A 27,096-nucleotide genomic window follows, 5' to 3' on the forward strand; every position below is an offset into this window, starting at 1 on the left:
AGCTAACTTTGGTGTGGAGAGATAAGAGATGCATGGAGACCACAGCTGACAGTGGGGGCTTAGACGGAGGTAATTGAGAGGAACACTACAGTGTAGTAACAGATTGATCATTGGGGAGGGACAGTGCCAGTCTATTAATTTGTTCTCGAAATAGGGAGGACATTCTTGAGCATAGTCTTTGTATTTATAGCTGCAGGAGAGACTCCATAACGTCATTGACGTGTTGTGAAGACCATCTCTCAAGAGGTAGGCTAACTGTCAAGCAAACTGTATGAAAGTATAAACGTTTTCATAGTTGTTAGACAGTTGATCTGTCAAGCCTTCTCTCACTTCAATTATTGACAAATGTTTGACCATCCTGACGCAAAATTGGACTGGTGATCTGTCAATTGTCTTTTTGTAATGCGACCTATTGTGGCGCAGAATGGTCTGTGGTTGGATTATAGTTGCGAGCGCCACTGATTACATAGCGCACTTGCAATAGGTCTGTCCTGCTTTGCGTGTATATGGGAGTGCCAGTGCATCTCACACACCCACTGGCATTTCTTTCACACGCGGAGTGGTGTGGAAAAGGAGAGGGACGGCAGCTGGGCATAGCAGTGGAGGGAGACAGAATCCGAATATCGCTAACCAAGACGCTCGGCTCTTCAATTTGACCTGGTATCATTTTCACGTCATACAGAGCAACGCGTATTGCTAGGATGCTTGTAATTGTATATTACACATAAAACGGCCCCTTTAATTCGTTGTAGTTTTTGTGTGTGTGTGTGTGGGGGGGGGGGCGAATAAAACTTGGCATAGGTATTCAATGAAACCTTGCCTTCTCACGTATTCCTATGCCGTTCCTCTTTTAAATGAGATCTGATCATTTATTATTAGAGCAAAAGCCAATTGTGTCAGGAAGAAGAGCGTTTGTTCCTCAAATTTGTCGAGTTACAGTTTCCTCTTCTGTTTTTATACTACAGCCTACTATCAACTATTCTGCTTTGAATCCAGCCTAAAACAGTTTCATCTGCTGAGGATACCCGACTGACTGAGATGGGGGTAAGAGCTATTTCCATTCTAATTGGTGTGCGTAACAATGAGTTTATGAATGGGTAGCTGTAACCTATGAGGAATGTGTAACGCACCTTAAAGATAATAAATATCATATTAGAATGGCATAGTCCACTATAGTATTTCGATGGCTTGTGATACCATGGCAAATTGGTGTGACTTTACTTGCATGACTGTTAAACGTGTGCAGTGTAGCTATTTATGTCTATGTTGATTCAATGCAATTGCACGAATTACAGTCCCAATACCTTTAATTACTGTCTATTCTTTCGTTACATTATATTTTCTTGCCATGTCTGTGTTAAATAGCAACATTACTGACATTCTTATAATCTGCTATCTGCCCTGTTTTCCGAATTGCACCCGAACCGATCCGCGACACACTTCCACTCTTCTCCTCTCCAGACGCCAGTCGGTGCGTCATAATGGAGTTACCGGGAGAGGGGAATCTGTTGTTTCATTCCCGCTCCAAAATGGACATTAATAACGCTAAACATATGTAGGCTATGGATGGATGGACCTCGTGCCAAATTGAAAACAAGCTGTTCTCTAAACCCAAATCCCAAATTAGCCGGATAGTTTTTTTTGCCATTCACTATTTGGATACTATATTCCATTGAATTTGAATGGCACATATAGATATTGCCAATAAGAATTACAATATTTAGGCTAGGCTACCGAAGAAAGGCAATGGTGATGCAGTAAGGATGGCGGACAACTTTATCAATCCTCGACATCTCATTAAATCTAAAAAGGTCTAATTCCATTACATTTTGAGTCTGGTTGTCATCATTTTGTTTCACGTTTTGACACCTTGCTTTTATTGCACACTGATGGCCTCCGTGATTGTAATCTGGAATTGATGGAGAGGCGACGGGGACATATTCAGAGGGTGGGTGTGGGATACTAAATGCCGATAGATAATATTTGAATTGTCGACCACTTGTTTTATATCCATCCTACAGAGTAATATTTTAAGTCACGGAAGCTGTGAAAGTCGTTGCTTATGGATATACCGAAATGGAATTAGTGGAGAGGTTCGGTTGGGGTACCAATCGGCGCAGACAGCTGCGTCAAAATGGATGCCCAATTCCCCATTTCGATGTGGGTTGGGGAGGTTGTCGTAGCCTAATAATCAAACATGCCAGTGCATGATTCTAACAGAAAACATTGCTCATTTCCAGTGGCGATTTTGGCATATAAATCTTGGTGGGGCAAAACAAAATTATGTGGGATGCATGCCAGCAAAGCCACAACACAACACTAAACAATACATTAATTGCACTATACCATTGCTACACCTGGCTATCAGGGGAGCCTTGTCTGGCAACGAAACAGTTCATTCAGCCTCATTTACTGCCTTTTAAAAACCCATAACTGATATGGCTGACTTGCTTAAACAAATGTGGTTTCTACTGACAATTGAGATGTACAAACTATGTCATAAGGGGAAGACAAGCAGATGAGAGGCAATCTGTAATTTTGATTAAGACATTCATTTTGAAATGTACAGTGACAGAATTCAGAACATGGGCCGTTCTTACAGTGTTCTCCCTGTACACCAAGTCAGAACCGTAGGATAAATAAAGGGGGCATTTAAGCAGACAATGAAAGCTCTTACAAATCAAATCAAATTTTATTTGTCACATACACATGGTTAGCAGATGTTAATGCGAGTGTAGCGAAATGCTTGTGCTTCTAGTTCCGACAATGCAGTAATAACGAGCAAGTAATCTAACTAACAATTCCAAAAAAAACTACTGTCATACACAGTGTAAGGGGATAAAGAATATGTACATAAGGATATATGAATGAGTGATGGTACAGAGCAGCATAGGCAAGATACAGTAGATGATATCGAGTACAGTATATACATATGAGATAAGTATGTAAACCAAGTGGCATAGTTAAAGTGGCTAGTGATACATGTATTACATAAGGATGCAGTCGATGATATAGAGTACAGTATCAACGTATGCATATGAGATGAACAATGTAGGGTAAGTAACATTATATAAGGTAGCATTGTTTAAAGTGGCTAGTGATATATTTACATCATTTCCCATCGATTCCCATGATTAAGGTGGCTGGAGTAGAGTCAGTGTCATTGACAGTGTGTTGGCAGTAGCCACTCAATGTTAGTGGTGGCTGTTTAACAGTCTGATGGCCTTGAGATAGAAGCTGTTTTTCAGTCTCTCGGTCCCAGCTTTGATGCACCTGTACTGACCTCGCCTTCTGGATGGCAGCGGGGTGAACAGGCAGTGGCTCGGTGGTTGATGTCCTTGATGATCTTTATGGCCTTCCTGTAGCATCGGGTGGTGTAGGTGTCCTGGAGGGCAGGTAGTTTGCCCCGGTGATGCGTTGTGCAGACCTCACTACCCTCTGGAGAGCCTTACGGTTGAGGGCGGTGCAGTTGCCATACCAGGCGGTGATACAGCCCGCCAGGATGCTCTCGATTGTGCATCTGTAGAAGTTTGTGAGTGCTTTTGGTGACAAGCCGAATTTCTTCAGCCTCCTGAGGTTGAAGAGGCGCTGCTGCGCCTTCCTCACGATGCTGTCTGTGTGAGTGGACCAATTCAGTTTGTCTGTGATGTGTATGCCGAGGAACTTAAAACTTGCTACCCTCTCCACTACTGTTCCATCGATGTGGATGGGGGTGTTCCCTCTGCTGTTTCCTGAAGTCCACAATCATCTCCTTAGTTTTGTTGACGTTGAGTGTGAGGTTATTTTCCTGACACCACACTCCGAGGGCCCTCACCTCCTCCCCCTGTAGGCCGTCTCGTCGTTGTTGGTAATCAAGCCTACCACTGTTGTGTCGTCCGCAAACTTGATGATTGAGTTGGAGGCGTGCATGGCCACGCAGTCGTGAACAGGGAGTACAGGAGAGGGCTCAGAACGCACCCTTGTGGGGCCCCAGTGTTGAGGATCAGCGGGGTGGAGATGTTGTTGCCTAACCTCACATTACAGCAACAGGGGCAGGTCAAGGCAGGCAGGGGTCGATAATCCTGAGTAGTGGGGCAAAGGTACAGGACGGCAGGATCAGGGCGGGCAGAAAAGGGAAAACAGGGAAAAACGGACAATCAAGAGACAGGAACAGAGGGAAAGACGCTGGTAGACTTGACGAAACAAAATGAACTGGCAACAGACAAACAGAGAACACAGGTATAAATACATAGGGGAAAATGGGCGACACTTGGAGGGGGTGGAGACAAGCACGAAAACAGGTGAAACAGATCAGCCGTGACAAGCATTTCAAATTCCTTATATTAAGCAAACCAGACAGTACCATTTTTTATGTATGTATAGCCAGGGGTACACTTCAACCCTCATCATTTACAAATGAAGCATGTGTGTTTAGTGAGTCCGCCAGAATGACCAGGTGACCATTCAAAATGTAACGAGTACTTTTGGGTGTCATGGAAAATGTATGGAATATTGCAGTGCTAGGTGTGCCACTAGAGATTCTGGGTTCATGTCCAGGCTCTGTCACAGCCGGCCGTGACCAGGAGACTCATGGGACGGTGCACAGTTGGGCCAGCATCGTTCGGGTTAGGGGAGGGTTTGGCCGGCAGGGATGTCATTGTCCCATCGCGCACTAGCGACTCCTGAGGCGGGCCGGGCGCAGTGCACGCTGACACGGTCGCCAGGTGTACGGTGTTTCGTCCTTCCGGGTCAAGTGGGCATTGTGTCAAGAAGTGCTGCTTGGTTGGGTTGTGTTTCGGGTGACGCACGGCTTTCAACGTTCGCCTATCCCAAGTCCGTACGGGAGTTGCAGCGATGAGACAAGACTGTAACTACCAATTGGATACCATGAAACTGGGGTGAAAAAGGTGTAAAATATATATATATGTATAATAAATTAGATTGATGAGGGAAAAACTATTGAATCCATTTTAGAATTAGGCTGTAATGTAGAAGGGTCTTGGTCAGCCATTGTTATGATTGATGGCTGAGAAGAAGAGTGACGGCTAGATTATGTCTTCTGTTTTATTTCCTCCATGGCTGCCATTAATGTCCTTGGTGTTGGCTGTGGATGAATAACCAATCCCAGGGCTTCATTGGGAGACTGCTGTGGATGATGGAATGTGTTTGTGTTTAAGTGCATGTACAGTATGTATGTATGTATGTACTGCATGTATGTGTGAGACAAAAGATGTACATTGAGGGGGCAGTTCTGCTATATGTATACAGTAATCTGCCGTGACTACTGCATATAGCCTGCCCTATACAGAGCATTCAGAAAGTATTCAGACCCCTTGACTCTACCAAATTTTCTTACGTTACAGCCTTATTCTAAAATAGATTAAATCACTTTTTTTCCCTCATCAATCTACACACAATACCCCATAATAACAAAGCAAAAACTGTTTTTCAAATTGATTAAAAAAATTAAAACTCAAATATCACATGTACATAAGTATTCAGACTCTTTATTCAGTACATTGTTGAAGCACCTTTGGCAGGGATTACAGCCTCGGGTCTTCTTGGGTATGACGCGACAAGCTTGGCACACCTGCATTTGGGGAGTTTCTCCCATTCTTCTCTGCAGATCCTATCAAGCTCTGTCAGGTTCGAAGGGGAGTGTCTCTGCACGGCTATTTTCAGGACTCTCCAGAGATGTTCGATAGGATTCAAGTCCAGGCTCTGGCTGGGCCACTCAAGGAAATTCAGAGACTTGTCCCGAAGCCACTCCTGCGTTGTCTTGGCTGTGTGCTTAGGGTCGTTGTCCTGATGGAAGGTGAACCTCCGCCCCAGTCTGAGGCCCTGCGTGCTCTGGAACAGATTTTCATCAAGAATCTCTCTGTACTTTGCTCCGTTAATCTTTCCCTCGATCCTGACTGGTCTTCCAGTCCCTGAAACTGAAAAACATCCCCACAGCATGATGCTGCCACCACCTTGCTTCACCATAGGGATGGTGCCAGGTTTCCTCTAGATATAACGCTGGGCATTTAGGCCAATAAGTTCAATCTTGGTTTCATCACACCAGAGAATCTAGGTTCTCTTGGTCTGAGAGTCCTTTAGGTGCCTTTTGGCAAACTCCAAACGGGCTGTTATGTGCATTTTACTGAGGAGTGGCTTTCGTCTGGCCACTACCATAAGGTCTGATAAGGTCTGATTGGTGGAGTGCTGCAGAGATGGTTATCCTTCTGGAAGGTTCTCCCATCTCCACAGAGGAACTCTGGAGCTCTTTCAGAGTACCATCTGGTTCTTGGTCACGTCCCTGACCAAGGCCCTTCTACCCTGATTGCTCAGTTTGGCAAGGCGGCCAGCTTTAGGAAGAGTCTTGGTGGTTCCAAACTTCTTCCATTTAAGAATAATGGAGGCCACTGTGTTCTTGGTGACCTTCAATGCTACAGAAATGTTTTTGTACCCTTCCCCAGATCTGTGCATCCACATAATCCTGTCTCTGAGCTCTATGGACAATTCCTTCGACCTCATGGCTTGGTTTTTGCTCTGACATGGACTGTCAACTGTGGGACCTTATATAGACAGGTGTGTGACTTTCCAAATCATGTCCAATCAATTGTATTTACCACAGGTGGACTCCAATGATCAATGGAAACAGGATGCTCCTGAGCTCACGTTCGAGTCTCATGGCAAAGGGTTTGAATAGTTATGTAAATAAGGTTATTTCTGTTAAGGTATTTCTGTTTTTAAATTTTTTATACATTTGCAAATCTCATAATGGGGTATTGTGTGAAGACTGATGTGAAAATTAATTAATTTAATCCATTTTAGAATAAGGCTGTAAGGTAACAAAATGTGGAAAAAGTCAAGGGGTCTGAATACTTTCTGAATGCGCTGTATGTAATGTGTAACGTTTCTTGACAGCATCTGCTAAGATATAGGACCTGTATTGGTTTGTCTCCTCTCTATCAATGTCTGATTTATTGAACTAGTCTGGAATCTGAATAACCTGTGGACAGCCGATAAGCCACATGGTCTCCACTTTGATGAGTACAGCAAGTGTCGTAGTGTGCCCATGATATAGCTCTCATTTGCATTCTCCTCCCCGCCCCTCCTCTGTTGTGATTGGTTGAGCAACACCCTTGCCCCAATTGTCAATCCAATAAATCAGTTTCAGTTGTACAACCATTATGCATCAGGTGAATCTATGTTGGTTAAACGTTAGCATGTACTAGAGTCCAACATTTACGTTTTATGGACATCAAAGTAACACTTTCTGTGTAAAAATCTCAATACAGAATTGTAAGTCATTCTACAGTTAGATTCTGAGATGTTTTTCAGATTGAGGCATGGTTTTGATGAAGATTTAGACCATGTCTAAAATTCTAACATTGCTGCGAGTATCTTATCATCATGACCAATACACAACCATACAGCCCCCCCCCCCAAAAATAAATAAAGTGATGACATTGCATTCAAAGTTGCTTTCAAATGCAGCGTTGTGTCAAGGCGTTGGTGACGGGGAGGGGGGGACTCCTTGTATATATGAGTCACCAGTGCCAGTGAAGAGGGTGATTATGGGCCGTTGAATAATGCAGTCCTGACATCTCATCTGTGTTGATGGGACCTCTTGTTTCCTGCATGTCTGGTTTCCAACAGCTGTGTGTGTGTGATCCATACTGCCCTAATGTACGTCAGGCATCAGGGACATCCAATATACCTTGTCCTAGTAGTGAAAGGCCGTCATTGATTTCCAAGTATGGCGAACATGACATCACTTCCTGTCAGAGGTGTGAAGACGGGCTTTTACTGGTTTTCCATCAGGGTAAATAGAACAGCTCTGTGATGCATGAGTTAAAAGGTGGTCAGTTAGATTAATATTTCTTAACAGTCCAGGGATTGGCTGTTGCCAGGAAACCTGGCTCATTTGTGGCCGGGTCTGTCAAGCTCATTCAGTCAATAGTAGCCATTTTGGTCAAACAGTGTGTTTGACCAGTGGGCTTTAGAGATATGAGGTGTCTTTAGGGATCAGTAGGATTAAAGCACGAGGAGAGATAAGTAGGATTTCTAGAAGTGAATGAGTGAAGTGAAATGCCATTCAACCCATATGCAGCCCCGTCTTAAAGCACAGTCAAACAGCGAGGACGCTCAAACGTCAAGCGCCATACGCTTAACGCAATCACATGCCGAACGCGATCAAGTAAACAATGTACTTACATCAATGTATCTCATTTGACGGAAGCCCCTACCCTCCCACACTGGATGAACCGATCACAGGAGGAAAGAGAGAAGACAGATGGGTGGGCTTCTGGGGAGGGGGGTGGGAGGATGGATGATGGAGGGGGTGGGGGGGGGCGGGTCTCCGGTCAGTGTGCGTCAGTGATTTCTAGGTCGATCCACTGATCGGCGTGTAGTGATGATCTGCTTCTCTGTGGAAGAGAGGTCTGTGGTCTACAGGATCTAGTCTGTGGCAAAGCACTCTGAAATATTCTAGAGCAGGTTTGCACTGGTACGGAAACTGTACTTCCTCTTTCTTGGGTATCAACACTTGGTTAAACACAGCTTCTGCAACACCGTGGCCCATTTTCTAGCCTGTGGCATAAATTCTGAAATTCAATTGGACTAAAGGTAAAGTTAACTATATTTCCATGGTTCTTGGATATTACCATTTGTTGTGTAGGAAATTTTAGACTCAACAGCTTTAATCTGCAAACCTGTCAGCTACAAGTACCATAGGCTACTGCTGGTGCATTGGGATAAGGCATTATGCTCAACCCAAAATCATAGTGTCTGAGACAAGGAGTTCTGATCTAGAATCAGGTCCCGCCTTTCAATGTAATCTCATTCATCATGATCTAAAACTGATCCAATATCAGCACTCATACTCTGAGAATTTCTTCTTAGAAATTCCTCAGGTCGAGCCTGTACCAAAGTGCAGGCAGTGAATAGTGCTGAGTAGGGGTCCTTCTAATGAACAAGTCGGGCTAGTGTGTGCCTGAGTGGAAAGACTCTTGGGCATCAGCCTTGACTGTGAATGGATGTGTAGGCTACACGTGTGTAGTGGGCTGGGAGCAGAGAGGGAATAGCCAATGGAATTGAGCGAGGAAGCAGTCAATATCATGAGTGGATGGTTGGATAATCAATTGTCTATATTGGTGCGTATGTTATGAACTCACAGAATGACTGGGTAAAAATGGATGTGTGTGAATGTGTGAGTAAATGACTCAGTGACTGGGCTTGTAGTGCTGGATATAGGTTCCAGTCTGAAACGGTATGTGGCTTTGAGATGAATCCCAACATGATAAAGGTTTACACAGCTCAAAGTTTCCCTTGAATCATGCACTCCTTTCAGAACCATTCAGCTCTTTGTGAGCAAGGGAATGAGTGAATACGTGCAAGTGATAAGATAGGGGAGAGAAAAAATAGAGTCGAAGGTGAACGCGATTAAGAGAGAGAGTGGTAGAACACCAGAATGATAGAAGATGAGAGAGAGGGAGGGAGGGGGGGAATAAAAGAGAGTAAGGATTACTATATTGTTCAGTGGGTTTGTCCTATACTGTAGTAAACAGTGGTAATCCCACCTCCTGCTCCAGATTTTCACACTATCCCTCCTTTATGACAGATGGCTTACAATCACATCACATCACTCACTCACGCAAACACACACGGGGACACGCTCACACATAGAGCTTCACACCGACCCAACATCATACTGAATCACATACACACACACACTGTATACTTTATATACAAATAAGTAAAGGTACACATACACACACACACTGTATACTTTATATACAAATAAGTAAAGGTACACATGCACACACACTGTATACTTTATATACAAATACAGTGGGGCAAAAAAGTATTTAGTCAGCCACCAATTGTGCAAGTTCTCCCACTTAAAAAGATGAGAGAGGCCTGTAATTTTCATCATAGGTACATTTCAACTATGACAGACAAAATGAGAAAAAAAATCCAGAAAATCACATTGTAGGATTTTAATGAATTTATTTGCAAATTATGGTGGAAAATAAGTAAAGGTACACACACAACACACACACACACACACACACACTGTATACTTTATATACAAATAAGTAAAGGTACACATACACACACACTAAATACTTCATATACAAATAAGTAAAGGTAGACATACACACACACACACACACACACACTGTATACTTCATATACAAATAAGTAAAGGTACACATACACACACTCTTACACCTACCATTACAATAACAGCCATACTTCACAACAACACCTCACACACAATATGGCCTAGTATCTCGGTCGCTATATCATCTTAATGATTATCAGTCATGGCAAGTGGATTCTAATAGAAACAAGAGCGCAGAATAACAGGATGTTGGTGGTTTAACAGCAAACCACGAGATATGCTAGTTTACCAAAATAGAAAACAAACACAAACCGTTGCCATAGCAGACAAATGTCTGGATTAAACCTACAGATAAGACCCCTCCCAAATGTATGTAATAGGACCTCCCAAATGTCCCTTCTCACCCCCTCCCCTCTGCCTTTTCAAAACTAATTTGAGAGCAACGGGATTTAAGTGGATTATCAGCATAGTCAGTCAGTGGTAGGCTAGGCAACTGAGGGGTTTAGTGGATGACATTTTGGCTCTACTGTGGAGGACTCCTGGAGGACTGTGGAGGACTCCTGGGGTACTTCCTGGTTTTTTGTGTGTTAGATTCTGGGAAACAGAAGCAGATGTAGTAGGAAGATGAACCACCAAAGGCTCCTGTGATGCATATCTTGTAAAATGTCAAGCTGCGGGATTTAGCTCTGATACAATGATTTGGAGTTGTCTCATAGGACAGGTTATATATCCATATCTGCAAGCTTTTGAATCTCTCCCCTGAGTGGCAATGTCTAGTCTTTGATCAAGCGATGCAGACTGTAATTCAGCCATGAAACGTGGTTACCTTGTGGACTGCACAAGATGGATACAATGTGAATGTATCAGGGACGAAACCCAAAGCCCCGCTCATAGTGTGTTTTACTGTCTTACTGCGATTGAATAGAGACCCTAAAGTTGAGACGATACATTGCCACTTGTATCTATTAGGACCATATGGCACTGATAGGCACAGATAGGCACATATAGTGCATTTGGAAAGCCATGATGTGGTCCAACTCCCCAACCGGCTCGGGGGGCGAAGGTCGAGTCATGCGTCCTCCGAAAACATGACCCGCCAAACCGTGCTTCCTATAACACCCACCCGCTTAACCTGGAAGCCAGTTGCACCGATGTGTCGGAGGAAACACCGTTCAACTGACGACCGAGGTCAGCCTGCTAGGCGCCCGGCCCGCCACAAGGAGTCGCTAGAGTGAGATGAGTCAAGTAAAGACCCCGGCCAAACCATCCCCTAACCCGGACAACGCTGGGACAATTGTGCGCCGCCCTGTGAGACTCCCAATCACGGCCGGTTGTGATACAGCCCGGGTCTGTAGTGACGCCTCTAGCACTGTGATGCAGTGCCTTAGAAATCTGTTCGACTCGGGAGGCCCACCATTTATAAAATATTTAATACATTTGCAAACAAAAAAACTAATTTTGCTTTGTCAGTCTGGGGTATTGTGTGTAGATTGATGAGGGAAAAAAACAATTGAATCAATTTTAGAATAAGGCTGTAACGTAACAAAATGTGGGAAAAGTCAAGGGGTCTGAATACTTTCCAAATACACTGTACAAAGACATAATGTATGTGTGTTTCTTTGAAGAGTGTAACTGCTTGTTTAAATCATTTTGTATGGTATTATACCATGTTCTATCTGTCTTGGGTGTCATTGTACACTATGATATTTTCAAACCCATCCATAACAACAACTTTTGGTCATGTAGTGCACAAGAGGCATGTAAACACATACACGCACATATAAGGCACATAGTTTAGTAGGTCTATCATTGACCAAATCTCCTCTCAGGACGTTCTCAGGACTTGCTGTGGTCCGTAGTCTCCCTGATCACCATGGCCCCCTGGAGCCACAGGGCCACTGTCATGCGCTTTCCATAGAAACGACCATGTGAGGTCCCGCTCACTGCTGCCACTGTGGCACTGTACTCTCACAAGGCTCGCATTGTCCACGGAGGAGAGAAAGAGGAAGGGATGTGAAGAGAGTTTGCGAGAGAGAGAGAGAGAGAGAGAGAGAGATGAAAGGAGAGAAAGACACAGTAAAATAGAGGGTGGGTGTGGAGGGAGTAATTGAGGGAGGGAATGGTAGAGGAAGAAAGCATGTTTGGGGGCCTTTTCATTAGGTAGGAAATCATTAACTCATCACTTACTGTTAAATCGGGAGATTGAGGCAGTCTTAAGGGAAACGAAGCAGCAGGGGCAGGTGGGTCGAGGTGGTTAGATTCATTGACAAAATGGCGCCAATGTTCCAAAGTGACGTCGCCCACTGTACGCATTTACAAAGTTCCCACTTCAGACTTCAATATTTAAAAGAAAAAGCCTTCAATCAGGTTAACAAAATAACGAAAAAAAGATTTACCGCGAAAGACAACGCAGGAATGCAGCCTTTCCCGTTGAGATACCAAGACCGATCTGACAAGAAAATCCCAGAAATGGGTGTTTACCGGGAATACACTTGGTCACTCCTTGGCCCATACCTTGTCTCAATGACAGGAATTCATTTTAATGTTGGGAAACAAACATTTTCAACTGGAAAATGAAACGCTCTCAAAGGGTGGGAATTTGGATAGTTTCACTACCTATAGGAGATGCCTAGTAAAGTCGCTGAGTTTTTAACCATAACCAATTGGTCCTGATTAGACAAAACCTTCCATTCTGGACCATGTTATACACACATCCTCCTGGCTGTTATACTTTGATCCTTTTCATGTGGAATATACAAAGCTAGAGTGGAAAATATTTAGAGAGCTTTGCCCAATCGTATAATTACGGCAGCCTTGCACTTCAATCTCTGTTTGCTTGTTTGATTGTGGCCGACACTCAAGTAGCTAACAGTGATATTGTGGGTTATCTGAGTGCATGAATTCCTATGTAATTGTGGCTTTGGCTTGTGGTGCACATAGGATACCAGCTGGCACTAGGAAACCCACTTCACTGCCATACTCAAAGTTACTACGGCAGCATTGAGGCATTCACAGCCTAACATGGTGCTTTTGGGATTAGCTGACCCACACCGTGTATTAGCCCAACCTTTTTCTATGTAAAATATGGACGAGTCAGGGATCTGTGTTCTGAGGACTCTCTTTGTTTGTCTTGCAGTACGGACGGTCAGACAGCTACCGTGTGGCCACCACGACGGAGAAGGATGAGAAGGAGTCCCCCAAGAAGGCGGACTCCAAGAAGGCGGACTCCAAGGCAGACAAGAAGACCAAGGACATGGAGGAATTGAAGAAGGAAGTTCCCTTGGTATGTGGTGCATCATTCCTACTTCCTGTTTTCCTGTCAGTGCACCGTGGGCCTAGAGCAGTGTGTCCTGCGACCGGCACTGGTCCCTGGGATGTTGCTAACTGGTCCCTCAGATTCATCTAGGGTGCTAGTTTTAGCCGAAGGAGAAAGGACCATAGCTTGCCGGACACTGGTATAATAACAGTTTGAGAAACACTATCCTAAAGAGCACCCACTGGGCACAGACGTCAATTCAACATCTATTCCACGTTGGTTCAACGTCATTTCATTGAAATGACGTGGAAACTACGTTGATTCACCCAGTGTGTTCCCAGTGGGCAGTCTTTATGTATTCTGTTTGGGACAGCGACAAAGTTGTTAATAAATGACTTCTCAGATGTTTGGACAATGGATTTTGACAGCCTGTATTCCTGAAAATCTATTTTATTGTTGGCAGTAAATTCATCTCATGGGTGTCAAGCAAAGGAAATTGTTTTTTGTTGTTGGTACGAATAGTAGTCTCTGGCGAGAGGCACTTCCAATATAAACTAATCCTGTTTGAAGAAGATTTACTCTGTTATGAGGTGTAACAGTATAGCTTCCGTCCCTCTCCTCGCCCCAACCTGTTTCCAGCGTTATTCACAATATGTATTTGCAAGAATGTAGTTAAAACTAGAGATTTATTCAATGTTTTCAACTTTTCTCTTTTAGACGGAACACAAGATGTCCATCGAGGAGGTATGCCAGAAGTACTCTACCGACATAGTCCAGGTAAGTTCATCACCTCAAGACTTTTCTCAAAAACCTGTGTTGGGGCTTTTAAAACGAAACATGTTAGAACATCAATGGTAATATCAGTTGTCGCACAAAAATATCAGCCAATCCCTTTCCCTCCTCTCTCACCCCCTCTTCAGGGTCTGACCAATGCCAAGGCCGCTGAGTACCTGGCTCGAGACGGCCCCAACGCCCTCACGCCTCCCCCCACCACCCCCGAGTGGGTCAAGTTCTGTCGCCAGCTGTTCGGTGGCTTCTCCATCCTGCTGTGGACCGGCGCCATCCTCTGTTTCCTGGCCTACGCCATCCAGGCCGCCACCGAGGACGAGCCCGCAGGAGACAATGTGAGTGACAGACCCCCCCCCCCACAAAAGGGCCACCATTATCACTTGGCAGGGGACAAATGGATGCAAGGTTATAGATGGCCTTTTGGGTTCAGCTTAATGTAGTGTTTCCAAAACGTAGCATTAGGATTCAACTTGGGAGGTTGTGGCTGATTCTTACTTGCCACTAAAATATTTTGGAAACTCTATGCCTTGGTGAACAAGGAAGTGTCTCGTGTCTCGTGTTGAGATGAGTCAGAGTCCCATGTGTTCCTTAGATCCAGCTATATGGTTCAACCAACCCTAAATGAATGTGAAGTATAGGCACCGTCTAAAATGATAAATGGTTAAACAATATTTCTCTCTCTCCTTGCTCTCTGTCTCCAGTTGTACCCGGGTAATACTAAATGAGGCATTTGAATTTCCACGAATTTCATTGAATTTATCAATGACTTATTTCCTATCCTATGTATGTTCCATTAATTCAAAGTCAAATTCAAATTATTCTGCATCCTGTGTACTATTTCAATTAAAATTCAAGAACTGAATTGGAATTGATCAGCCATTCTCAATTCAATTCTGAATTGACCCCAACCCTGCATGGCATGTGGCATTTTAGATCCAGCCATATAGTTCAACCAAACCTAAACGAATTAAAAAGCTTGCCACCATATTAACATGATCAAGCAATGAAGTTATATTTTACCCCAGCAAACAGTTGAACGTTCCTGCAACGTTAGGCAACGTTCCAACGGAGTCCCAGTTTGGTTTTCAGATCACTTTAGCATGACAACATCCCACGAATGCTTTTAAAATGTCCTGGGAAAATGTTATCTGATAAACATTCGTAGAAGGACATAATAGTTGTAAGAACGTTTGTATCAAATGTTCCAATACTGTTTTGTTTTTTTAACATTGTTTGCTGCGTTCTCTCTCCCCAGTTGTACCTGGGTATCGTTCTCTCGGCTGTCGTCATCATCACCGGCTGTTTCTCCTACTTCCAGGAGGCAAAGAGCTCCAAAATCATGGAGTCCTTCAAGAACATGGTGCCCCAGGTAAACAAACCTCTTCTTAGACCTTTACCACCCTATCCTATTGTCTCCCTACATTCCCAACCGGTTAGAGCAGGGTTCCTCAACAGGTTGGCAGCAAGCTGAATTTGGCCAGCAGTTGATTTGATTTGCCCCCCCAAGTTTTCTGACCCCAAAAATATATATTTGTTTAACAAAATCGGGACATAAAAGACTGTAAAACAAATCAACTCCAAGTGATTTTAATTCTGGAAATGTGTTCCAAAGTATTCCCACACATAGTGTAGAGATATGTGTGATCCTATACAAATGTAAGCAAGGTTTGAGATGATCATGTATTAGTCAAATGTTACAACTGTTTGGGCATCTTGCGTTCAATTTGCAGTGTACAAATGATTTATAATCATGTTCCCGGTCCCCAGACCATCCTCTCGAGAGAAAAAAACGGCCCTGAATCTAGTTGATGATCCCTGACCGTAGGACTCAGTGTCTGTAAATACTCATTCCAATCCTATTAGTCTCAATCATATGTGTTTTACAAATGAATAATCCAAACTTGTTTTTCTAGATGACGATGGGTGGGGTAGTTGTGGCAGTGACTCAAAATAACCTTTGACCCTTATCCATATGTTCCCCCTCAAAACACACGTAGCCGACATGGTTTTGGCCACTGTAACCAGGGGTTACTCTATTCTATTCTACGTCTTTGTAAGTGAACACGATGCATATAGTCATTCAGTGGTGAGTTAATAGCTACTAAGACATCGGCTCAAATGTTCAGTCTCTGATAGGTCAGTGATAGCGTGTAGTTGGTTTTACTGTTACCCCAGTGTTACACCTGTATGCATAGTCACTTAATGGTTGGTTTATGGTTCCTACTTCACCATTGGGGTTTCCTCTGTCCACAGCAAGCGCTGGTGATCCGCGAGGGCGAGAAGATGCAGATCAACGCTGAGGAGGTGGTGGCTGGAGACCTGGTGGAGGTGAAGGGAGGAGATAGGATCCCCGCCGACCTCAGGATCGTCTCTGCTCACGGCTGCAAGGTAAACCTACACACACACACACAGACACACACAGACACACACACACACAGACACACACACACACACAGCATATGTTTAACTATCCTTGTGGGGACCAAAAAATTGATTTCCATAAAAAAATCCTATTTAAAAAAACTTAACCCTAATTCTAACCCTACCCCTAATTGTAAACCTAAACCCTAAACTTAAAATAACCTTTGGAGAATGTTCCTTGTTTTACTATCCTTGTGGGGACTTTTGAGGATTTCCTGTACCCATGAGGATAGTAATACAAACTGATACACATACACACACACACTACCACACACACACACACACACACACATTTTACATACAAGCTTTTTAAAATTGTAATCAAGTTCCCTGGATTTTGTCCTTCTCCTATAGGTGGATAACTCCTCCCTGACTGGTGAATCAGAACCCCAGAGCAGGTCACCCGACTGTACCCATGACAACCCCCTGGAGACCCGCAATGTCGCTTTCTTCTCCACCAACTGTGTTGAAGGTACGGTCGCCTTGGCAACTGCATCGTCCCCATCCCCCTCTTCCTCTTGGCCCATTTCCTTCTTATCATCATCATCATCATCATCATTGTTGTCGTCTTAACCATCATTGCCCCGTCACTCTACATGTCGTCTTTCCATTGCTGTGTTTTCTTCCTGTTTTCTCTTTCTTCTTCTCTTTATCCACCTCTGAGTGGGTTTTAAGGTGGAAAATGCTGGCTGCCATGGCAACAAGGCACCCACCATTTTAACAAGCACCCAACCCAGCGCCCACGCACACTCTGTCTCGCTCTCCTTCTTTCTTTCACCTCTCCCTTCCTCCTTCTTTGAATTCCCCGGCTGCCCCCTTTTCCCTTCCCATCTGCCCACAGCGTTTCGTCTTTGAGAACACTCCATCTGGTGTCAATATTAGCTTAGCGTCCACTTATGGCTCAGTGGTCTAATGGAAGTGTCAATAGAGGAGGAATGGCGAAGATTCAGCCAGTTCAGAGAGAGAGAAGAGAGACTGCGGTAAGCGACAACTGCGTAGCGTATATTTGTTTTTGTTTTAAGGCGACGTCGGAGGCGTAACTGCGTTGGAGCGGTCGAATCCACGATCGGCCTGTGTGTTAATACCTGCCGCGGACATTTCCCGTTGGATGCATTAGTGAAACATCCCATGCGGCCATGTTGCAACGTAATCCACACCTCGTTTCGGCTCGTATAAATACTTCTTTGTTTTGTTGACTGATTTTTCTCAATTTGAGTGTCATTATTTTTTATTGAGCCTACACTTTCTCTTTGGAAACTTCTAAAAGCGAGTGGGATGGCTGTGGCTTCGTGACGATGACCGCGAGAGCAGCCGCTCACTGATTTGACAGCTCCAACGCAGTTACACCTCCAACATTGCCGAAACAAAAGAAACGATGATATGGAATGCAATTGTCGGTTACGGCAGGTTAACGCTGATCTGATTGACTCTAGGCCTTAGTTGTCTGATGAAGCTAAGGCCAGGCACTGGTTACCTGTAGGCCCCAAATATACTAAAGAACTAGGATTTACTTCATAGAATGGTATATGCCGCCCCCATGTGGTCAGAACAGTGTATGGCACCTGCATTGGTGGCGATAAGAATTACTTCCGTGGCATTTCAGTAAAGAACACTTCAGCAGTTCAGTATTATAATTTTTTGAATGATTACTTTCGGGACATTTACTATAAGGGAGTGATACAAAAAAATGATTATTAAAAACATTTGATTTGCACTTTGAGTTTTTCCTCAAAGTGCTTTTCGCTGTATGGTGGTAACTTATCATTTTACACAATCTTTGACAATACACCAATATAACATGCAAGTAAAGTCATCTAACGCCCGACTCTTCTCCCCACTGTCACCAGGCACGGCGCGTGGCATCGTGGTGTGCACCGGCGACCGTACCGTCATGGGCCGTATCGCCACCCTCACCTCCGGCCTGGAGTCGGGCAAGACCCCCATCGCCAAGGAGATCGAGCATTTCATCCACCTGATCACAGGTGTGGCCGTGTTCCTGGGCATCACCTTCTTCATCCTGGCCGTCTGCCTGGGCTACACCTGGCTGGAGGCTGTTATCTTCCTCATCGGCATCATCGTGGCCAACGTGCCCGAGGGCCTGCTGGCTACTGTCACTGTGAGGGGATATTTTGGTGGATTTTAGTGTTGTGTTGTGTGGTGTGGTGGACGGGGTTGCGAGGGGAAGTTGGGGGGGTAGTGAAGAGTGGACTGTGTGTTTGTCTGTGTTCTTCTTTTTCCTCTGTGTCGGTGTCTTGTGCTGTACCTCTGTGTCTGTCTGTCTCTTACTCTGTGTGTTATATCTCTGCGCTAATATTTCCATGTGTTCCAGTATCGCTGCGTGGTTATCCGTCTGTCTGTAATAATAGAGGCGCTTGTGTCTTCTTTGATGGTTGTGGTGGTGTATCTCTCTTCTCTCCTCTCTTCTCTCTCTCTTCTCTCTTCTCTCTCTCTTCTCTCTCTCTTCTCTCTCTCTTCTCTCTCTCTCTCTCTCTCTCTCTCTCTCTCCTCTCTTCTCTCTTCTCTCTCTCTCTCTCTCTCTCTCTCTCTCTCCTCTCTTCTCTCTCCACAGCCCATTGATTTCTGTGCACCTGTATCTCTCTCTCTCTCTTCTCTCTTCTCTCCTCTCTTTGTGTCTGTGTCTCTTTTTCAGGCTCTCTCTTCTTCTCTCTCTCTTCTCTCTCTTTGTGTCTGTGTCTCTTTTTCAGGCTCTCTCTTCTTCTCTCTTCTTCCCTTCTTTGTGTCTGTGTCTCTTTTTCAGTGCTCTCTCTCTCTCTCTCTCTTTCTTCCCTCTGTGTGTCTGTGTCTCTTTTTCAGGCTCTCTCTTCTTCTCTCTTCTTCCCTCTGTGTGTCTGTGTCTCTTTTTCAGGCTCTCTCTTCTTCTCTCTTCTTCCCTCTTTGTGTCTGTGTCTCTTTTTCAGGCTCTCTCTACACCTGCGTCATTCAGTGTCAGTGACTCCCCCCGGTCAGTTGTCTTCTATGACAACTGTTAAGAGAGACTGATAAATGCTAGGCTCATGTTCATGTAAATGCTGGGCTGTTGCCACTCTCGCTGCTTGGCTAGTAGCCTGTATGGCCCATGATACGTTTTGCCTTATTGAAAGTCGCATGAAACACTCTGCGCCTGCCTTTCACTGCTTTTTACTCTGCGCTTGGCTTTCCTTCTCTTTCTTTCTATCCTTCTGCATTTCCCTTCTGGGCTGTGAAATATACTGTAGTATTTGTTTGGCTCTAGTGCATTTTACTGTAATGGGGAGCGGGGGGGGTGTGGAATGACGGGGGTTTGTACAACTCCAGGTCTCAAGGGTAAGTGTGTAGTTATCTTGTATTGGTTGGTCATGGGTTTCTTCTCTGCAGATGCAAGTAAGTCGTTGATTGGTTTGAGGGTCTAGGGCGTCTGCACCTGGAGTTGTGCATCCCGTGTTTTCACTTTCATGATTCGGTACTAATCTTTTCTCTCATGTTCTCCCATTCTCTATTTGTTACTTTCTTCCAACCCTGTCTTCTTTTCGCAATCTCTGTTGCTTTCTCTGTCTCTCTCTTTTCTCCCTCCTTTCTCTGTCTCTCTCTTTTCTCTCTCATTTCTCTCTCTCTCTTTTCTCTCTCATTTCTCTCTTTTCTCTCTCATTTCTCTCTCTCTCTCTTGTCTCTCTCTTTTCTCTCTCCTTTCTCTCTCTTTTCTCTCTCCTTTCTCTCTCTTTTCTCTGTCTCTCTTCTTCTTCTCTCTCTCAGGTGTGTCTGACCCTGACCGCTAAGCGTATGGCTCGTAAGAACTGCCTGGTGAAGAACCTTGAGGCTGTGGAGACCCTGGGCTCCACCTCCACCATCTGCTCTGATAAGACTGGCACCCTGACCCAGAACAGGATGACCGTGGCCCACATGTGGTTCGACAACCAGATCCACGAGGCCGACACCACTGAGGACCAGTCTGGTAGGAGAGATGGGTTTAAGTTCACTGAACTCGTTGTTTATGTTCTTTACTATATAAACATCAAAGTCAATACATCTTATTGTGATCAGTTATTCATATGGTGGCACCAGTTTAGGTGATTTAGATAGTCTTGTAGTCGCTGGAATTAGATACAATTTTGCAAACCAGCAAAATGTGGTTTGCAGGCCTGATGTGGCACCCGAGTCAGAAGTTTCAGACCACTGTGTTGAGATTGGCCTGATGTTGTTTGTAACATCTTGTATCAAAGGATTTGCATGTTCTTTGTTGGTGGTACGTATATTGATGCAGGCCTTGATGAAGGCTTCAGGGCTGCCTGTGAGCACAGGAATGCAACAACCATGTGTCTGCCACTAACAACTCTTCCTCCCTCTCTTCTCCCCAGGCGCCTCTTTCGACAAGAGCTCGGAGACGTGGTTGGCGCTGGCGCGCGTGGCGGCCCTGTGTAACCGGGCGCAGTTCAAAGCGGCTCAGGACCAGCTGCCCATCCTGAAGAGGGACGTGGCGGGCGACGCCTCCGAGTCCGCGCTGCTGAAATGTATCGAGCTGTCCTGCGGCAGCGTCAGGCAGATGAGGGAGAAGAACAAGAAGGTGGCCGAGATCCCCTTCAACTCCACCAACAAGTACCAGGTGAGGGACCAATATGGAGAGCAAGTGCGCACCCTGGATCCCTGGGGCTGCATGTATCAAATTGTCTCAGAGTAGGAGTGCTGATCTAGGATCAGGTTACACCTATCCGTGTGATCTCATTCGCTGTGTTATAAAAGGCAAAAGCGACCCTGAATCGGCTGGATGCACACGGCTCTAGGTCTAGATGTGGGTCCGACCCTGGTCTTACCTGGGTCCGGGTTAGGGTCGAAGCTCGGGTCAGGGAAAACAAGGTTTTTTAAAAATCCTTATATAAACAGTTTGTGTAAGGACTTTGTATAAGAGGCTGAACAACAAGTGTGTGATTGTGCTCCACCCCTTGCCCCCCCCCCCAGCTCTCTGTGCATGAAACGGAGGATGAGAACGACAACCGCTACCTGCTGGTGATGAAGGGAGCACCAGAGAGGATCCTGGACCGCTGCTCCTCCATCTTGATCCAGGGCAAGGAGCAGCCCATGGACGAGGAGATGAAGGAGGCCTTCCAGAACGCCTACATGGAGCTGGGAGGACTGGGGGAGAGAGTACTCGGTGAGACAGGAGGGAGAGAGGACAGAGGAGGGATGAGGCAGGGAGTCCTGGGTCAACAAGAGGGTGGGAGAGAGGTGTAGGAAGTCCCAGGGCGCTTGCACGGAGCTGGGAGGACTAGGAGGGAGAGTACTCGGGTAAGAGAGGGGGAGGGAGGGAAGAGGGTAAGAAATGGGAACCTAAAGAGGCCTTTCAGAATGCATACACAAATACTGACAATAATACCAATTCTAATACTGTCCCTTCCCAGGCTTCTGCCACCTGCTAATGCCCGAGGACCAGTACCCCAAGGGCTTTGCCTTCGACTGTGACGACGTCAACTTCACCACAGAGAGCCTGTGCTTCGTGGGCCTCATGTCCATGATTGACCCTCCCCGTGCCGCCGTGCCCGACGCCGTGGGAAAATGTCGCTCCGCTGGCATCAAAGTCATCATGGTGACCGGCGATCATCCAATCACAGCCAAGGCTATCGCCAAGGGCGTGGGCATCATCTCCGAGGGCAACGAGACCGTGGAGGACATCGCCTCTCGCCTCAATATCCCTGTCAGCCAGGTCAATCCCAGGTAAGGAGAGTGTGTGTGTGTGTGTGTGTGTGTGTGTGTGTGTGTGTGTGTGTGTGTGAGCATACTTTATCTATCTTGCTTTCACACATATATACAGTGAGTGGACACCACATTATGAACACCTGCTCTTTCCATGACATGGACTAACAGGTGAATCCAGGTGAAAGCGGTGCTCCCTTATTGATGCTACTTGTTAAATCCACTTCAATCAGTGTAGATGAAGGGGAGGAGACCGGTTTAAGAAGGATTTTTAAGCCCTGTGACAATTGAGACATGGATTGTGCATGTGTGCCGTTCACGGGCAAGACAGAAGATTTCCGTGACTGTTAACGGGGTATGGTAGTCGGTGCCAGGCACTCCGGTTTGTGTCAAGAACTGCAACGCTGCTGGGTTCTTCACACTCAACACTTTCCAGTGTGTTATCAAGAATGGCCCACCACCCAAAGGACTTCCAGACAACTTGACACAACTGTGGGAAGCGTTGGAGTCAACATGGGCCAGCATCCCTGTGGAACGCTTTCGACACCTTGTCCAGATAAATTGAGGCTGTTCTGAGGGCCAAAGGGGGTGCCACTCAATATTAGGAAGGTGTTCCTAATGTTTTGTACGCTCGGTGTACTTTACCAAGCACTCAGTCAGTCAGATAGTCAGCCAGTCGCACCCAATTACTGGCATAAGTGTATGAACTACAAACCTTCTGCAGTTCTGTGTGTGTCTGTCTCAGTGATACCAACCGTACTCTCACTCAAATCAAATCAAATGTTATTGGCCACATACACCATGGTTAGCAGATGTTAATGCGAGTGTAGCGAAATGCTTGTGCTTCTAGTTCTGACAATGTAGTAATAACCAACGAGTAATCTAACCTAACAATTCCACAACTACCTTATACACACAAGTGTAAAGGGATAAAGAATATGTACATAGAGATATATGAATGAGTGATGGTACAGAACGGCATAGGCAAGATGCAGTAGATGGCATCGAGTACAGTATATACGTATGAGATGAGTAATGTAGGGTATGTAAACAAAGTGGCATAGTTTAAAGTGGGTAGTGATACATGTATTACATAAAGATGCAGTAGATGATATAGAGTACAGTATATACGTATACATATGAGATGAGTAACGTAGGGTATGTAAACATTATATTAAGTAGCATTGTTTAAAGTGGCTAGTGATATATTTTACATCAATTTCCATCAATTCCCATTATTAAATTTGCTGGAGTTGAGTCAGTGTGTTGGCAGCAGCCACTCAATGTTAGTGGTGGCTGTTTAACAGTCTGATGGCCATGAGATAGAAGCTGTTTTTCAGTCTCTCGGTCCCTGCTTTGATGCACCTGTACTGACCTCGCCTTCTGGATTATAGCGGGGTGAACAGGCAGTGGCTCGGGTGGTTGTTGTCCTTGATGATCTTTATGGCCTTCCTGTGACATCGGGTGGTGTAGGTGTCCTGGAGGGCAGGTAGTTTGCCCCCGGTGATGCGTTGTGCAGACCTCACTACCCTCTGGAGAGCCTTACAGTTGTGGGGGAGCAGTTGCCGTACCAGGCGGTGATACAGCCCGACAGGATGCTCTCGATTGTGCATCTGTAGAAGTTTGTGAGTGCTTTTGGTGACAAGCCGAATTTCTTCAGCCTCCTGAGGTTGAAGAGGCGCTGCTGCGCCTTCTTCACGATGCTGTCTGTGTGGGTGGACCAATTCAGTTTGTCTGTGATGTGTACGCCGAGGAACTTAAAACTTACTACCCTCTCCACTACTGTCCCATCGATGTGGATAGGGGGGTGCTCCCTCTGCTGTTTCCTGAAGTCCACAATCATCTCCTTAGTTTTGTTGACTTTGAGTGTGAGGTTATTTTCCTGACACCACACTCTGAGGGCCCTCACCTCCTCCCTGTAGGCCGTCTCGTCGTTGTTGGTAATCAAGCCTACCACTGTAGTGTCGTCCGCAAACTTGATGATTGAGTTGGAGGCGTGCATGGCCACGCAGTCGTGGGTGAACAGGGAGTACAGGAGAGGGCTCAGAACACACCCTTGTGGGGCCCCAGTGTTGAGGATCAGCGGGGTGGAGATGTTGTTACCTACCCTCACCACCTGGGGGCGGCCCGTCAGGAAGTCCAGTACCCAGTTGCACAGGGCGGGGTTGAGACCCAGGGTCTCGAGCTTGATGACGAGTTTGGAGGGTACTATGGTGTTAAATGCTGAGCTGTAGTCAATGAACAGCATTCTCACATAGGTATTCCTCTTGTCCAGATGGGTTAGGACAGTGTGGTTGAGATTGCATCGTCTGTGGACCTATTTGGGCGGTAAGCAAATTGGAGTGGGTCTAGGGTGTCAGGTATGGTGGAGGTGATACGGTCCTTGACTAGTCTCTCAAAGCACTTCATGATGACGGAAGTGAGTGCTAGTCGTTTAGCTCAGTTACCTTTCTTGGGAACAGGAACAATGGTGGCCCTCTTGAAGCATGTGGGAACAGCAGACTGGGATAAGGATTGATTGAATATGTCCGTAAACACACCAGCCAACCTGGTCTGTGCATACCTCTTGTGTCTGAGCCGTTGAATTGCGACTCTACTTTGTCTCTATACTGACACTTAGCTTGTTTGATTGCCTTGCGGAGGGAATAGCTACACTGTTTGTATTCAGTCATGTTTTCGGTCACCTTGCCCTGGTTAAAAGCAGTGGTTCGCGCTTTCATTTTCACGCGAATGCTGCCATCAATCCACGGTTTCTGGTTTGGGAATGTTTTAATCGTTGCTATGGGAACGACATCTTCAATGCACTTTCTAATGAACTCGCTCACCGAATCAACGTATTCGCCAATGTTGTTGTTGGACGCAGTGTCTTCCTGTGTGTGTGTGTGCGCGTTCCAGGGATGCCAAGGCGTGTGTGATCCACGGGACAGACCTGAAGGATCTGTCTCAGGACCAGATGGATGAGATCCTGAGGAACCACACTGAGATTGTGTTCGCCAGGACCTCCCCCCAGCAGAAACTCATCATCGTGGAGGGCTGCCAGAGACAGGTGAGGGGCGCACGCACACACACACGCACATGCACACGCAAACGCACACACGCACACAGAGACAGTCATGCAATGTGCACACACACACACACACACACACAGAGACAGTCATGCAATGTGCACACACACATGCACACAACCAGACACGTCTGGCTTCCTTGACATGAAAGGACTTTGAAGTGTAGAAATCTGAAGAAACAGATTCTCCACGACAGATTCTCATACAGTAGTAGATAGAATTTGAAGGCTTTTTCTAGGAGGCTTTTAACAATTTTCACTAACCTGTCTTTCAGGGTGCCATCGTGGCTGTGACTGGTGATGGGGTGAACGACTCTCCCGCCCTGAAGAAGGCTGACATCGGCGTCGCCATGGGGATCTCCGGCTCAGACGTCTCCAAACAAGCCGCTGACATGATCCTGCTGGACGACAACTTTGCCTCCATCGTCACCGGAGTGGAAGAGGGTGAGGGACAGAGGGAGGGAGGGAAGGAGGGAAGGAATAAGGGAGGGAAGGAATAAGGGAGGGAAAATGAGGGAAAGAAGCAGGGAGGAGAAAGGTAGGAGGGAAAGAGGTATACAGATGCAGGATCTTAATTTGATCACACTGTTGCAGGAGAACCTTTCTGCAGCGCAAGAAATGAAAAATTGAAATTTATTATAGTTTTTTTTAAAGGCTTCTGAAGTTTGTAATTTCCACGTTGAAATGTCAGACTTGCTTTTCCCTTATGAGAAATGTACCAACCCCTACAAAAATGCCCATTAATTATAATCCACACAATAATTCACATTTCCTGTTGCTGCAGGATTATTTTCCTGCTGTAGCAAACTGGCTCAAATTAAAATCCCACATCTGTATGCAGGATGAAACTGAAGGAGAGAACGGGGGTGGTGTGAACGACAGGTAGGAGGAAGAGAGTAAGAAAGGTCAGCGAGAGTAGAGAAGGAGACCAGACAAGAGAGGTAATGGAATATTTAGAGACAAAAGGAAAGGTGCTGTTTCGAAAGGTAACCTTATCTGCACGATGAGCCTTGTTGTATGAAAATAAGATGTCTAATGATGTCGTCCTGGGCTAGCCTATACAAGCTTTTCCTTTTGTGACCCTCCAGGACGTCTGATCTTTGACAACCTGAAGAAGTCCATTGCCTACACCCTGACCAGTAACATCCCTGAGATCACCCCCTTCCTCTTCTTCATCCTGGTCAACATCCCACTGCCCCTAGGGACCATCACCATCCTCTGCATCGACCTGGGAACCGACATGGTGACACACACACCCACACATGCATGGCACATACATACACACACACAGGCAAATTGTAGTTTGTTCAATTTATACCATTTCAAATCAAATCAAGGTGCATTCGTCCACATGCCCCCAAATACAACAGGTGAAGTAGTGAAATGCTTACTTACCAACAATGCAGTTTTAAGAAAGTACCCCCCAAAAAGAACGAGATAAGTATAACAAATAATGAATTAAAGAGCAGCAGTAAACAACAATAGCGGGGCTTTATACAGGAGGTACTGGTACAGAGTCCATGTGGAGGCTATATACAGGAGGTACCGGTACAGAGTCAATGTGGAGGCTATATACAGGAGGTACTGGTACAGAGTCAATGTGGAGGCTATATACAGGAGGTACCGGTACAGAGTCAATGTGGAGGCTATATACAGGAGGTACTGGTACAGAGTCAATGTGGAGGCTATATACAGGAGGTACTGGTACAGAGTCAATGTGGAGGCTATATACAGGAGGTACCGGTACAGAGTCAATGTGGAGGCTATATACAGGAGGTACTGGTACAGAGTCAATGTGGAGGCTATATACAG

General features: G+C 45.5%; 1 protein-coding gene across 3 annotated transcripts in view; it reads left to right on the forward strand.

The window, feature by feature from the left end:
• The first annotated feature begins 499 nt into the window (after window positions 1-499).
• Window positions 500-27,096, forward strand: part of LOC112264803 (sodium/potassium-transporting ATPase subunit alpha-3) — a 30,342-nt gene continuing 3,745 nt past the window's right edge. The window contains exons 1-16 of one of the 3 annotated variants that reach the window (XM_042295609.1): window positions 500-660; window positions 966-1,044; window positions 13,230-13,376; window positions 14,067-14,126; window positions 14,270-14,473; window positions 15,394-15,507; window positions 16,392-16,526; window positions 16,914-17,031; window positions 18,407-18,675; window positions 20,289-20,487; window positions 20,891-21,135; window positions 21,489-21,681; window positions 21,929-22,241; window positions 25,116-25,266; window positions 25,560-25,728; window positions 26,373-26,527. In XM_042295609.1, the coding sequence (XP_042151543.1) occupies window positions 1,039-1,044; window positions 13,230-13,376; window positions 14,067-14,126; window positions 14,270-14,473; window positions 15,394-15,507; window positions 16,392-16,526; window positions 16,914-17,031; window positions 18,407-18,675; window positions 20,289-20,487; window positions 20,891-21,135; window positions 21,489-21,681; window positions 21,929-22,241; window positions 25,116-25,266; window positions 25,560-25,728; window positions 26,373-26,527 (2,478 nt within the window). In that variant the 5' untranslated portion in view covers window positions 500-660; window positions 966-1,038. Of the gene's footprint in view, window positions 661-965; window positions 1,045-8,466; window positions 8,593-13,229; window positions 13,377-14,066; window positions 14,127-14,269; window positions 14,474-15,393; window positions 15,508-16,391; window positions 16,527-16,913; window positions 17,032-17,373; window positions 17,540-18,406; window positions 18,676-20,288; window positions 20,488-20,890; window positions 21,136-21,488; window positions 21,682-21,928; window positions 22,242-25,115; window positions 25,267-25,559; window positions 25,729-26,372; window positions 26,528-27,096 lie in introns of those variants that run through there. The other 2 variants (XM_042295610.1, XM_024441657.2) reach the window with 2 other exon arrangements.

Source organism: Oncorhynchus tshawytscha, linkage group LG13 (genome assembly GCF_018296145.1).
Source record: "Oncorhynchus tshawytscha isolate Ot180627B linkage group LG13, Otsh_v2.0, whole genome shotgun sequence".
Classification (NCBI taxonomy): Eukaryota; Metazoa; Chordata; class Actinopteri; order Salmoniformes; family Salmonidae; genus Oncorhynchus; species Oncorhynchus tshawytscha.